We start from the raw sequence: 13,883 nt of genomic DNA on the forward strand, positions 1-13,883 counted from the left end.
CATTTGTATGTCGTAACTCACGGTGCATTCCATCGTTTCTCTTCAAAGAGAGCAAAGAAATGCCAACACGCGAACAGCTACTTACCAGTGCTGATCGTGCCTTCGCTGCTTGAATCCTGCAGGGTACTCGTGTCCGGCGAACAGACATCCGCACTGGCTGATGGGCACGCAGCGGCCTCGGCGGTCCAGGCTGAAGCCCGGATCACAGGCGCACCCTTCCACGCAGCGTCCTCCACACGACGTGTTGCGGCCGATCAGCGCGCAGCTTGAGTCGCACACCGGAGCGCAGCTTTGGTAAGTCTGGCCGTGCTCGCAGTAAACGCCTGCAGACACACAACGCCATTTTTGTTTTGCTAGCCATTATATGCAGTCGTATACACTCGCTACGTGTTGTTGCCGTTTGTGCCGCCGTCATGCTCCGTATAACCCCTTCAGCGGTGGTCAACACAATACCCGTAGGGGGCGCGTCACGCACCGCGTGGTTCCTCGATTGGCCTGAAATGTGGCGTGAACAATTGTGCAGGTGATTTGGGTGGACAACTGGAGGTAATTTAATTTCATTGTTCAGCGTGTTGCTGCAGAGGATCCCTTTGCTGGAGACACTGCCATCTTCGTCTATCGTTCGACGTGCAGCGTTCGAACACCAATGCCAAGAGAAATATTCTTCTTTGCTTGAAATGAATATAACCAAACAAGAAACTGGGCATGCATTCTGCACCTACTATTTGATAACCTTCCTACAAATATTGAAGCAGACCGCAGAATAATTAGACATAATTTTATACTTATTAACATTATCTAGTGAATGTCGCACATGCACTGTACTGCCTCATTTCCTTTGCTGAGATTTAATATAAGCAGTTATAAGAAAACCAGTAATCACACAAATCTGATTACACAACACGTGTGTGGTTTAATGCTTTACACCCACTGCAAAGTGCTCCTCCATAATTCCTTATCGTCAACAGTCACATGCAGCAATGACAAAGTGCACATTATGCCTTACAGATGTGTACCGAGTACTCCACTTATCTGCAAAATACAAATAACGGTGTAGTGGGTACTGCCCGCTTCACAAAGGTAAATTATTAAGGTGCATTTGATGCCTTGTGGGAAGTCACAACTTTTTTGGCCTGGCCTCAACAGGAAGCGATGATCAGAATTCGCATAACGCAGCACCGTCGCAATCGGCGAATTTTTGCAATCTAAAGCAGGATTGCTCGCTTCAAAGGAACGTTGGTCTCTCTTGTCTCACGGAAAATAAATTCCGGCTACTCCAGCGGCCACTTACCACACACGGGCACCTGGGCTCTCCAGTCGATCACGTGACCCTTAGAAGAGCACGCATGCGCGTAGTGGGAGAACACGGGGCAGAGACAGTCTCCGGAGCCAGAGTGGCAGCCGCACGATGCTTGGATGCAGAGCTCGAAGAACGGGTCCGGGTTCACCGAATGGTGGCACACTGCGCCAAAATCGAGGGTGAATGTTCCGTTTACTACATCTGCACGTCGTACAGACGCGCAAATAACACGTGGTTTCAGTGCCGGCAGATCTGCTTTTCACATCCGTCAATGAAATTGAAAAAGTTCTCCTGATAGAAATGAAAACGCTTGGCTGCGGCTTTTTTGGAACAGCAATTAAGCGGCGAAGCTGCTATATAAGAGGAATAAAAACGTATCCAAGGATGCAGTGTTCTGATGTGCGAAACACGCTGGTGGTATTTTGTAATATATATTTCTCATTTACATGCCTCTTCCCTGTTCTTTATTTAAAATAAGGCACTGAAAACACTGAGAAGATTTCAATAAAAAAAAAAAACTTATCACTCATTCCGTTCACAGTGTGCACAATATTTTTTCAGAGACATAGGTTCGAGCTCTTAGTTTCACCTGAAACACTATTTAAATAATCCATGTTATTTCACACATTATTCACACAGTATTATTTTCACGGGTCATTGTATACAGATAGGAGAGCCCGCAAAGCTGCTTGTCCAAGGTTAGAAAGGGTCATGTAAGTGACTTCATGAGGTCCACGAGATTATGAACGATGGTTTGGTTCCTTCTTCATGGAAGTCCAACCTGGAGCGGTCGTCCACATATAGATGCGCTCTACACATAACGAACTGCCACCAGCGGTGAAACACGACGTATAGTCCTTAGTACCAGCATGCGCCCACGGGAGGCACTTCTCATTCTCGCCGTCACTACTCGTGAGCCGTGTTGTGATGATCTACTTTGGCTGCACCACAGGCAACTTGGTTACTTAGCAAGCGCATATTTGCTACAATTACTATTGCTTTTAAAAATGCTAGTCTTGCTTCGTAAAACATTAGAATAGGTTGCTATCGCATTCATTGCTTCGCTTTTTTTGGCAAAACTGCGACTTTGTTTCTAAAAAGTAAGATGATGTTAGATAGTTGCCTTTACAGGGTATCACGAAAAAACGTATTATGGCTAGCAGGCTTGTCTAACCTTCTTGTTGAAATTTTTGTTCTTAAAGATCGTGACGAATACACGAGTTATCTATGTACTGTTAAATTGGAAATTGTTCAATGAACATTTTCTTGGCGACTGATTCAAATGTCATTATCTGGGCATGAGACATGCAAACTTTTCCTTTGACAATTCTGCCGAGTTTGTATTTGAATACATGATTGACACGAAGACATGCATGACATACCAGTGAATGCGCCTTGGTAGAGCTGCCTGCAAATGTGCTTGCTCTCGGGCCAGAGCAAAGTGTCTTGGTCGCACTGCGTGGCCACAGCCTCAACGCTGGCACATTCGCCGTCGGCCCACTGCTTCGCGAACGATTCCACCTGCACCCCACACACAACGTTTGTATTTATCCTACGTCTATTGTTATTTGACTGCCATTCCAACCTCATGCAACAACCCACACAGTTATATATGTATGATAACTGATGGTGTATTTTGGTTGCTGGCGAGAGTTTGGTCTCATTGCTATTTCCTATTCAAATAATAGACTTGTGAGATATCACGCAGCATCTTCAGAAACGATTGTTAAGGGGTGTGCAAATACCTCAAAAGCGTATCCCAAGCAGCCACTAGTTTTATTACTAATTTATTATTTTAATTGCGCAATGGCAACATTCATTTGATGTGAATAATTTACATTGATTACTGTCATAAATTTTTTATTGAACCGATTTGCAGATAGCACGCCAGTTATCTTGTCCGACAAACATCTGGTCTGAATATCCCAGAACTAAACTATCCGTTTTGGTTCAATGTTCGTTCGATGAACACAATCACCGCTGACACTGGTCAACGGGAAAGTTTTGGATAAGTTCGTCTCAGTTGCACAAATGTTGAGGGCGCGAGAGATAAACGCGGAATGAAGCCTAACGTTGACAAAAAAAAAAAAGAAGCTCACTCAAACTGATTGAATTTCTTTTTAGAACCCAAAACCACGACATGATTATGAGGCACGCCGTTGTGAAGGGCTCCAGAAATTTCGGTCATCTGGTGCAATTTAGCGTGCCTTTACATCACACAGTACACGGTCAGACTCCCTCAAGAAGCATATTTCCCGCTCAGGGCTCAGTTGGACTCATTCACTAAAATTTTCCTCAGCCACATTCACACATAATCGGATGGACTAAATTTCCAAAACACACTCAAACACTCACTCTGACGCAGCTCGGTCTGAGTCTGAGTGAGCCTCGGCGAGCAGACTTCAAAGCGAGCTTGTCGATCTACGGACGAAGCTAGGGGGAACAGATAAGCACTTGTCTGTGACCCCTCACTTCATCCATTATTTACTTTTTTTGGGTTGTCAATACCACAGCTCAAAAGGCTAGTGCATGCGCACCTGGTAGTCGATGTCGCCTCCGGGACACAAGAAGTCATCCTGGCTGTTGTGGTTGAATGTGCCGCACATGCCCATCGTCTTAGTGTAGAGACCTTCGTTGGCAGTGAGGACGAGACGGCTCTTGCCGTCCGTCAGGAGCGTCAGGCCTTTGGTCTCCACCTGGAACACAGGGTGGTGTTTACCATCCTGACAACGAAATTGAAACGTCAATATTCATCACGTGGCTCCTCTAACCTCGATAAAGAAGGACGTTGGCTTCGTGATTGTGACGTTCGGAAGCACGGCGGGAAGGGACGTCAGCTCCCGGGCATTTATGAGAACCTGCATTGAAAAGGAAGTGGCCAGAGAGAGAGAGAGAGAATGAAATGCGCAACCGAGAAAAACGCGAGGAGGATAAACAAAATCAAAACTTCCAGTTTTCAATGCTTGTTTCAGGCAAAGAACTTTTCTAGGAGCCATCGAAAACCAAACTTGTAATTCTTTTCTTTCTATAAAAAACCAAGTTGAACCCTTTATTTATCCATTACCAGCGTATAATTTACGTCCAGTGCACGTCGAGTGCCTCTCCCAGCTATCTCCAATTTACCTTATTTTGCGCGAGCTGATACCATTTTATGCCTGAGAACGCATCAGCTTGTCTTTCTCTCCATTCTGCTGATCTAATGGTGCACTTGTTGGAGGTTAATTGAATTACGCAGAGCCATTTCTGTACTTCCTTATTAAAGGTTAATAGGTGTAAAGGGATTGGGGCATATAAGTAGTCATGTTGAAGTAAGAAGGCGAATATATAGTCAGTGAAGTGGACGTATGTATGACAGCCGCTGCACGTCAATCAGTAGAGCATCGGACGCGTTATCCCAAGGTCGCTGGTTCGGTGCCTGCCAGCGGCAAGTTATCTTTTCGTCCACTTCCCTTTCTTCTCACTTATATCACAACTACTGCAAAGAACGTCCACAATATTTTCGTTTTGTTTTCTTGTATGCCATCTAGTTAATATCAAGTTGAAGATTGTAAAACACAAATAAAATTTCTAAAAAAAAGTGGTCAGCTACTTCAACAAGCCATATTTAGCTAACAAAGAGCTCTCACCTGCAGCTGCTGGTTTATGGACACTAGGATGTTCTCTCCTATCTGCACGTGTATGTCTCCCAAGCAGACGGCGTCCTTTGGTAAACCAGCGCACACATGCTTATTCTGGATTACCCGGATGCCTTGCGCCTGTAGCAGGATGAACCCGCAATGACCGCGCGTCTGAAACCGTCCGCCGTCAAAGGTGGTGTAGATGTGTCCCAGAAGCACCGAGCATGTTGCGTCACAAATGGCCTTGGTGCACTGCCAGCGGCCGTCGTCACATACACTGCACGGAATCGGTATTGTATGATGTAACATCAACCTTACAAGATGCTACAAGACTGTCATTGTTAAATGAAAATCTGACCAAAAATCAGCGTCGGAAACCTCTGGGCCTCTTAGCATGAGGTGATTTACTTCAAATGATGTATTTTCCGGTTGAGTTTTATAACAAAATAAAACCCCTAGTTGATCACACTCTCTATATGTATACTCAATGGGAGTAATATTTCAAGGAGCCAGTTTGTATTCATCACATGTGCGTTGTAACACAATAGAAGCGTTGTCAACAATGATACATATATTTGTATCCCAAAAATATTGAGAGTGATCCTCCCTTTGTCAGGAGATGAGTCTAATTATTCGCAGAATTTTTTCTTTGGTTACACCAACGGTATTTTCCATTAACGTCTAGACTACGATGCCCTTTGTAGTTTGTCTACTTCCGTGTCTCGTGAGCATCGCGCTTACAGTAGGGAACCTTGTGCACAGTGCTTGCCACGCTTGTTGGTTGTGGCTTTTTGCGAAAATCGCAAACCAAGCTGAATGTAGCTGTAGCTACGGCCTATGCAACCCCTATGAAGTCGTCTTTCAGGGAATTCGTCTTGAAGGGACACCTACCAGAGATTCCATACAACTTGACTTCCGGTGTTAAGCGTCTTGATTACAAAGTTTTGGATCATGGCCGTGACAAACCATAAGCCCATTTTCGGTCTCCCGAAACATTAGTACTTACTCCTCGTTTTTAATTACTTGAGAGAACCCGTGATATTTCAAGCAGCTGCCACACATGTAGTGCGGCACTAGCTCCGTTTCAAAAGGCTTCTGGCGTCATGCTTTTCGTCAACGTTCTGTGCACACGCGTTCTTCATTTACGGTTGGCGTTTTTATACGTGATAAAATGTCTTCAAAGCTTTCACAGATGACGGGAGCCTCGTCAGCCTCTTTTGGGAATGTTTCATTTCATTGTCAATTACTCTTCGGCTACGAGGAATTGGGATGCTTGTGTGTGATACACAACGATCCGTGTTTGTACACAAAGGGAAAAGTTATTTTTTCTTATTGCATTATATGGGAATACCGCACGTATACGCGCTTCAAAGAGGCACGTTGGCTATCAGGAAGAAAGTCGTGGGACGAAAAAGAGTTAACGTATCTCTTTAAAGAGAGTTAAACATGTGACATGTGTAATTAAAAAAAACATTACTCCGTGTTTTTCTTAGACTCTATAGGTGGCTTGCGCAATAAGGACACTATCGGTGACCGTCGAGCTTAGCCCACCATGTATTGCAGTCTTGGTCGACCTGCTCGCCGCTCTGGTACTTCCGGCCCCTGTAGGTGCAGGCGCACTGTCTCGGCTCCACGCAGCGGCCGCTGTCCCAGAGCAATCCTTGGGGACAGTGGCAGCCCGAGGCGCATTGGCTGAGCGCGCATGCCGGCTCGCGGTCGGCGCACGTGGCACGACAAGCCGGACCGCACTCGTGGTATTCACTACCTCCGTCACACGTGTGGGCTGGTTGGACGAAAAACGCATGGAAGGAAATTAGTCGAGCAGTGACGGTGTCGATATCTGTTTTTCTTCAATGATCCTTGTCATGTGCATACTTTATATAGAACATTTTGAGCCAACATAAACCTACAACATTACTTACATTAAGACAGTAAGGTAGCATGAAGCAGTGTTGTAAGAGCGCGAATTGTATTATATGGAGTATCGTAAAAAGGCAAGCGTGACGGCAACCATGTGTGCTAGCATGATTTTATTTCCTTTTTTGTGCGTGTGTATGGCACAAGCAGTTGTTTTTTTTTGTATTAAGCTATGACCTAACAATGTTCCTTGTACTGTAAGCTAAGACACGAAATCGGCAATGGCGCGAGCAGCATTCATTGAGGGATATTCGGCATCAAGCGTGTACGGTTACTCATGCAATTCTGGGTGCGAATAGTATTCTTCCATATGTTCGCTGTACCTTTTGTAGCTTTCTATGCGCTTTGGAGCCGCACTCTTAAATCAAAGTGCTGTGACAACGCCGCTGTACAGTACAATGATGTCACAAGTGACGTCATTGTACTTGTCAGCAGTTCTGAGTGAACACATATCCAACAGCACAAAAGTGTAGTACGTGCTCAAGAACGTTAGTGGCCCTAAAACACCAATCGGGCGTATCGGCAGATTAGCAGTCAAGAGATAAGTGAGAACAGAGGCTTGCAACGCACGGCAGACTGTGTCTCTTCTCCACGTTTCCTTGAGGTCGACGCCGAGGCGTTGGCATTCGCGGAAGTACTCATCCAAGGTGGCGCACTCGCAGCCTGAGGGCGAACGCCTGTCGCAACAGTCCTGTTGACAGGACTCGAAGAAACGGTTTGGTCTCAATACCTGCGCAGATAGGGAAACCATTAGGTTATTGATCAAAGGCCAACTGATTTTGCTTTGTTTTCTTGCTACGGCTGATCAGAGACGACAAGTAAGAGTGTTTGTTCACAAAGTTTTGTCGGTGCATTTGCATTTTTATTGTCCTATACAGCAATCTTCTGCAGAATGTCGATTCAAGTTACCCATCAACATTTATTCGTATTCAAGAGGAGGGAGGACGATATTTATGTCTACATACAAAGTGAGAATCTCGCATCGCTGTGTATTTGCTTCGTCTTCATGAAGCACCGCCATTGCAAAAGGCTTTTTTTCCCCTTATGATGTTCTGATAAAGAGGGAAATTATTCCGTCACTTTGTGGCTTTTAGTTCACCTACTAAGACATCACGGTGAAGTTCGCAGCTCACAAGCCCCACATCACAAAACCACAACGAAAAAGAAAGAATACTAAAAATACACAGACCAATTCAAGGCTGAAACTACGATCGATTAGTCGTAAGTTACGACAATATGGCTGCCATTACATCGTGTCCTAATGATTGTGAGCCTCCTTCACACTACGGGCTAATCTTTAATATGCTATAAGGAATAAAATCGAAAGAAGATCTGATCGAGAAACAGTGGCCTTCAAGCAACTTTTTTTTTCCATTTCCATTTTTAAAGCTACACCACCCGTTGCCATGATGTTAGGTATGCATACCAGTTTTTTTTTTTTTTTAGAGCGGTTAATAACCTCACCTTTCGTTTCTATCCTGTCCCTACCTTCGTTTAGGCAGCGCGTGCTCAGAAGCAGCATTTGGACCGTTAAGGCCGTTTCACGTGACACAAAACGCAGCGATTTTCAGGATGTGAGTTCGGTCACAGCGGAAAAAACGACCAGTGGTCAGCGGCGAGCGACCAGCATGCTGAAAAGTTTTCGCTGTATTCCCAGCGGCGGCGCGATTTTTCCGTCGGGACCCGTCTAAATAGCGCCGGGTCGACCAAGCCATAAAAAAATGTGTCGACGCCTTTGTTTTAGTGAGGGTCCTTCTGCATTTTTAACTTAATTTAGATTGAAGTGTTCTTAAGGGACAAAACACGCGCAATTTTTCTCACCGTTCATGAAAAATCAATAATATAGTAATGCATAGGTACCGTTACATTATTTTTCAAAAAAAAAATGTGCTGTGTTTTCCACAAAGAATAACAGCGGATACTTTTGCTCGATACACAAAGCATTTACAGCTCATCTGAAATGAAACCACCATTAGCGGTGGTTGCGAATGAAGTGAATGAGGCACAGGAGACGATTTTTTCTCTCGCTGCAATGGCGGCATGTCAAATAGCCTTTAGACGGCACAAAAGCAAATCACACCGCTAGCATTGCCTCGCGACCTTCACAGCCAAGTCAGGGGCTGTGGGTTACGAAATAACGAAATAAGCTCCAAAAGCTTGACGTGTAAAACGATTCGAGAGGGGGGCACAGCTATAACTTGGAAGAGCTTTCCCAAATATGGACCGTAAATGATCGACATTAAGCGCGCACACCGCAATACTAGCGTTACCTTGTGGCAATCCCTGTAGATGTCGTTGAAGATGATGGAACAGCGGTCGAAAGCCGTCAGGGATACATTCTTGTCAGCGCTGGAGCGCACAGCGCAGGCTTCCCTCTCAAGGCCACTGTGGACGCAATCTGTGGGACCATCGAGAACGATAAAAGTGAATTACTTTGCAAGACCACCACATACACAGTGCACACATTTAACCCATTAAACAGTGCCCACAAGTGAAGTGACAAGACGCACTCAAAGGCATATGATTACACAGTCACTGTAAGTATATCTGGATGTCAATGCGTTTAGGTGAATGCTTTTACTAGGTGAATGCTTTTACTAACGTTTAAGCCGTGGCACGGACGAAGACTAGGTGAACGCTTTTACTAACGTTTCAGCCGTGGCACGGATGAAGGCCGTGCCATGACTGAAACGTTAGTAAAGGTAGAGGAAGAAAAGGCAGGAAAGTCAACCAAGCGAGCATCCGGTTTGCTATCCTACACCGGGGGAAGTGAATTGAGGGATGAAAAGAGAAAGATAGAAAAAAAGGGTAAGCTTAAACTAGACTCGTATTAAAAGAAAAGCGGCGCACAAAAAGACGGAGACAAAGAAGAGAACCACACACAGCGCTGTGTGTGGTTCTCTTCTTTGTCTCCGTCTTTTTGTGCGCCGCTTTTCTTTTAATATGAATATACACCAACTCGCCCAACTTTCTATTCTGTTTAAACTAGACTACCGCGTTCGATAGTACTGAACGCAGGACTTCAGGCATGTCCCGTTCCACTTTAGGTCGTATACAGCTTCTTACCTCTTTCTACCACCCACGATATTCCAAACTCTCGCGGTGTGAGAGCGCTTCTGGCGTCCAGGAGAGTCAAGTCGTTGGACGGCTCCCCATCGAAGTGACCGCAGAGGCCACACGCGGTCTCACGTAATGCCGGTGTCACTCGAATCTGAACGGACTCCTGCACATGGCACAGAGCAGTGATCAAGTAATTCCAAGTAAACATTTCTATGCCCGGTACGTATCTCCGTTGTAAATGTATATAACGAATGGAAATCTACTGAAAGATTGCCCTTCACATATACATATAAATCTTGGCGAAGGCCAGTCCACCGTTCAAAACAGCTAAAAATCAAATTAAGGCAACCGGTAATATATATATATATATATATATATTCGTGTGCTCCGAAAAACTGAGCTCAGGGGGGAAATTTCATTCGGTTACAACTTTACTTCCAATTTTGAGAGGATGATTCTGCAAGTGCATAGTTTAAATAAGCGTGATTTGTCAGGTGCTGGTGGCTCAGCTATTGTGTCCTTTTCCCACATTCGATCACGTGGTTACACAAAATATTTTGCACACGCTGGCTTTCCAGTCTTCTATTCAGTACGAATCATTAACTTTTTTGCTCTGTGGTGTGGGACAGTTACGAAACGTTGTTTTTATGGATTCTATCTATATTCATCCATTTGATGCTCTTTACCGCACGCATAAATGTTTTTTTTTGTTTTTATGTTGTAAAAGCTCGCATACCTCTTAATAAGTTCCGGCGAACGCTTGAAGCTTATAGCAGACCAAGATGCGGCCACGAATCGAACTTGCTATCTCAAGGAAATATGATGCCACAACTGTTTCACTGTCTCGGTAGGCGCAACGTGAAGGAACAAACGATTCCCTGCAATAGATGGCGCGTGAATGCCTACCTCATCAATCCACACAGTGTATCCTTGTGGACTTTGTAGAACGAGGTACTTCCCGGCATGCTGCGCGCTCAAGCCAGGAATAGCGTCTACGAGCGGTTGGGCGTCCTCTGGCGGGGCCTGACCCAGGGTTATGCTCACGCGCTCACCAACTCCTGCACCAACGAGGTGCAACGTTCGAGTACAGTTGGCCGCGTTGGGGCAGCCCGCCGAGTGTTGGAGTTCGACTGAGAACTTCGCCGAGGGGTCCGGTTGGGCGCAGTCTTTGAGGAGGACGTAGCGGCAGGTGCCCGCGAAACGGAACAAGGTGCCATCGAAGCTCTTGAACTGGAATCGACCCCACGTGCTGCACACACCGGTGGACGCTGGCGGAAGCTCTGCACGTGACAGAAGTGGTGTCGTATAGCGTTTCATTAGTAGAAGACACCTAGGAATATATATCTCGTGTTGAAGCTGATCATCAAAAAGCAGCTGAGCAACTCAGTGCGCAAGCGAGCAAAATAGTAAGCCAGTCACTTGGTGAATGAATGCATGACTGAGCATCTAGGAGGAGGAAAAACAAAAGAGAAGGCAGGGAGGTTAACCAGGCCCCTGCCCGGTCGGCTACCCTAGGCTAGGGAAATCGGAAGGGGGAGTATAAAGATGAGAGAGGAGTAACCGAGTGACTTATGGTTTACTGAATAAACGATTTACTTAAAAAGAAATAATGATAGCAACTGCATGAAGAAGAGAAAGAACTTGTTAGTGAGGCAAGATTATAAGAAACCTAATGAATGGAAAGAAATTTAAATAAGGCAGGAGCGCATAGGAACACTCAAGCTCGAAGATGATTAAAATCATAGAACAGGGGAGCAGGGTCACTAGCGCCGGTGTGGTCCCGTGTTCAAATATTTTCCTTTATTTTGAGGGTTAAGTAATTTGGTGTTGTTTTGTTGATCTATTAAGTCGAGCTAAGCTAGCACAAATATCCCGCTTGTATTTTTGTAAACACTTTCTGAAACTTTCCTTTGAAGTCATACCTTTCATTTCTTATTAAAGAAGAACTGTTGCCGCGGTTGTTTGCATAACTGCTGATAATTCTGGAATCTAGTCTGTTGATATCTTGACACTTTGGCATTCAATCTGTCACTCCTAATGACTGTGGATCACAAAGTAACAGACTAGATTTGAACAAAAAGCGAAGGCATGAATGAGAGACAGAGTTAGGTGGGCAGATGAGATGAAGTAATGTGCACTTATAACGTGGCAGCAGGAAGCCCAGAACCGGGTTGATTGGCGGATCATGGCGGAGGTCGACTGATAATGACGATGATGATAATGATGACTATAATTTCATTTAGATACAATAACATGAAAAGGTAGGGTGTGTTAGCGGCTAAAGGAGTTGCTTGGGCGTGTTGGTACGGCGTAATGAAAAAGGAACAGTGCGAAAAACAAGAGTTCAGATAAAGAAGTACACATACAGTGCTCTGTATTAGTACTTCTTTATCTGGTCTCTGCTTTTCCATGCTGTTTCCTTTTTACTATGTGTTCCAATAGGGCTGTTCCAATATCAAGAAATATTTTAGGCGGAATAGAAAACAGGCCCTATAGCTGCAACCACAAACATAAAAATTCAACATTTAGCGGTTTCCGCACTGACGACTTCGGAAATATAACCTGAAAATTGCCCAGGTGACTTTCGTCCTGCTGTGAACAGGCGTAAATTCAAGTATAACTACTGCTTGGCAACAGGATGCCTGTTCCAGACGATTAATAACACTGTAGGTAAACTTTTTGAGGATCTGCTCAAGAAAAACCTTAAACCATTCGGGACACTCTTTTATTTGATCACATGGCGGGAAAAATGATGGTGCGCATAGTTTTTTGAACTTTCATACTGTTTCAACCAACACGGCAATAAATGCGGTTACGTACCATTTTCACCGGGAATCTGAAAAGCAAAAAACGAGAACGTAGTCAGTAATCAATATGGTGCCGAAGAATGTCAAAGGTTATAAAAAATTGTTAAACAATATTACTTTAAGCAATCAGTCGACCGAACAATTATTCGGCATTTATTACAGTGTCAGCTTGGTTAGCAACGTGAAGCCGAAAAAAAGCTATAATGCAAATTAGCATTCTTTTTGGCCCAATTGTTTTTCTCGTTTTATTAATCATTATAAATACGTGAGAATATACGAGTTATTTATGGTTACTCAAAGCTGATTAATTACATTCGCTTATCAGAGTGATTGAGGGGAATGTCGGGGATGGGGGTCCCGGAAAACTTCTGGCTACACGCCTAATTTTTCGCATAATGAGGAAAGTTGCGCTTCTGTTTGAAAAAAAAAAAAGACCGCTAGAGAGACAGAGAGACAGAATAAGGATGAAAAAAAGGCAGGGAGGTTAACCATGGCTGAGCCTGGTAGGCTATCTTGCTCTTGGATAAGGAGAATAAAAGTGAGAGAGACAGAGAATGAGAGCTAGAATTGGTTAAAATTCTAACCGAAACACTTGCCATATCTGTTAACTTTCTGTGAGATACAAACCTCTTCTGGTGGCAGGTCGGAACCCTTGTCTGTCAGCGAATCACTGACCAAGTTCTTTTTCGTGGTGACTTCTGTCACGTGTCCCCCGAGATCGAGTTGCTGTTGACCGTCGTGCTCGGAGCCCTCCGTCACTGTCTGCTGACCCTGGTTCAAGTCTCCGTGTGCTGACGTGTTCGCACGGGAAGATCCTTTGTAGTCAGTGAAGAATCGCACATACAGACAAAAAAAAAGCAATCGTCAATAATGGAAGCTGAAAGCATACCATATTGCTGTTTGCCGAAGCCAGTCTTTGCAAAAGCTTAATTTTGTAGGTGTTTGTTGACTCTGAAAACATCATCTGTGGTCTTTATCTCAAAGAGGAACATTTTTATAGAAATAAGTGAGACAACAGGCTTGACAATATATCTGCACACATATTTCGGTGCAATACTGCGATTTGGCCAAGTCAGAGCATATTCATCTTGAAGTATATGCACAGGCACACGGATGCAAAGATGAGAAGCATAAATTGGCGCAAATTTGCACGCGTTTTTTACCCAACGAAACATAGATCAA

The 13,883-nt window shown here is 44.5% G+C and overlaps 1 protein-coding gene across 3 annotated transcripts in view; it reads right to left on the bottom strand.

The window, feature by feature from the left end:
- Positions 1-13,883, bottom strand: part of LOC119164825 (hemocytin-like) — a 191,340-nt gene that overhangs the window by 150,230 nt on the left and 27,227 nt on the right. For all 3 annotated transcript variants that reach the window (XM_075873025.1, XM_075873023.1, XM_075873024.1), the window contains exons 7-19: positions 13,329-13,516; positions 12,715-12,730; positions 10,801-11,174; positions 9,901-10,057; positions 9,105-9,232; positions 7,405-7,564; positions 6,469-6,700; positions 4,927-5,194; positions 4,072-4,158; positions 3,838-3,996; positions 2,683-2,821; positions 1,292-1,462; positions 86-323 (exon numbers count right to left, since the gene is read on the bottom strand). In XM_075873025.1, the coding sequence (XP_075729140.1) occupies positions 86-323; positions 1,292-1,462; positions 2,683-2,821; positions 3,838-3,996; positions 4,072-4,158; positions 4,927-5,194; positions 6,469-6,700; positions 7,405-7,564; positions 9,105-9,232; positions 9,901-10,057; positions 10,801-11,174; positions 12,715-12,730; positions 13,329-13,516 (2,317 nt within the window). The remainder of the gene's footprint in view (positions 1-85; positions 324-1,291; positions 1,463-2,682; positions 2,822-3,837; positions 3,997-4,071; positions 4,159-4,926; positions 5,195-6,468; positions 6,701-7,404; positions 7,565-9,104; positions 9,233-9,900; positions 10,058-10,800; positions 11,175-12,714; positions 12,731-13,328; positions 13,517-13,883) is intronic.

This window comes from Rhipicephalus microplus, chromosome 9, assembly GCF_043290135.1.
Source record: "Rhipicephalus microplus isolate Deutch F79 chromosome 9, USDA_Rmic, whole genome shotgun sequence".
NCBI lineage: Eukaryota > Metazoa > Arthropoda > Arachnida > Ixodida > Ixodidae > Rhipicephalus > Rhipicephalus microplus.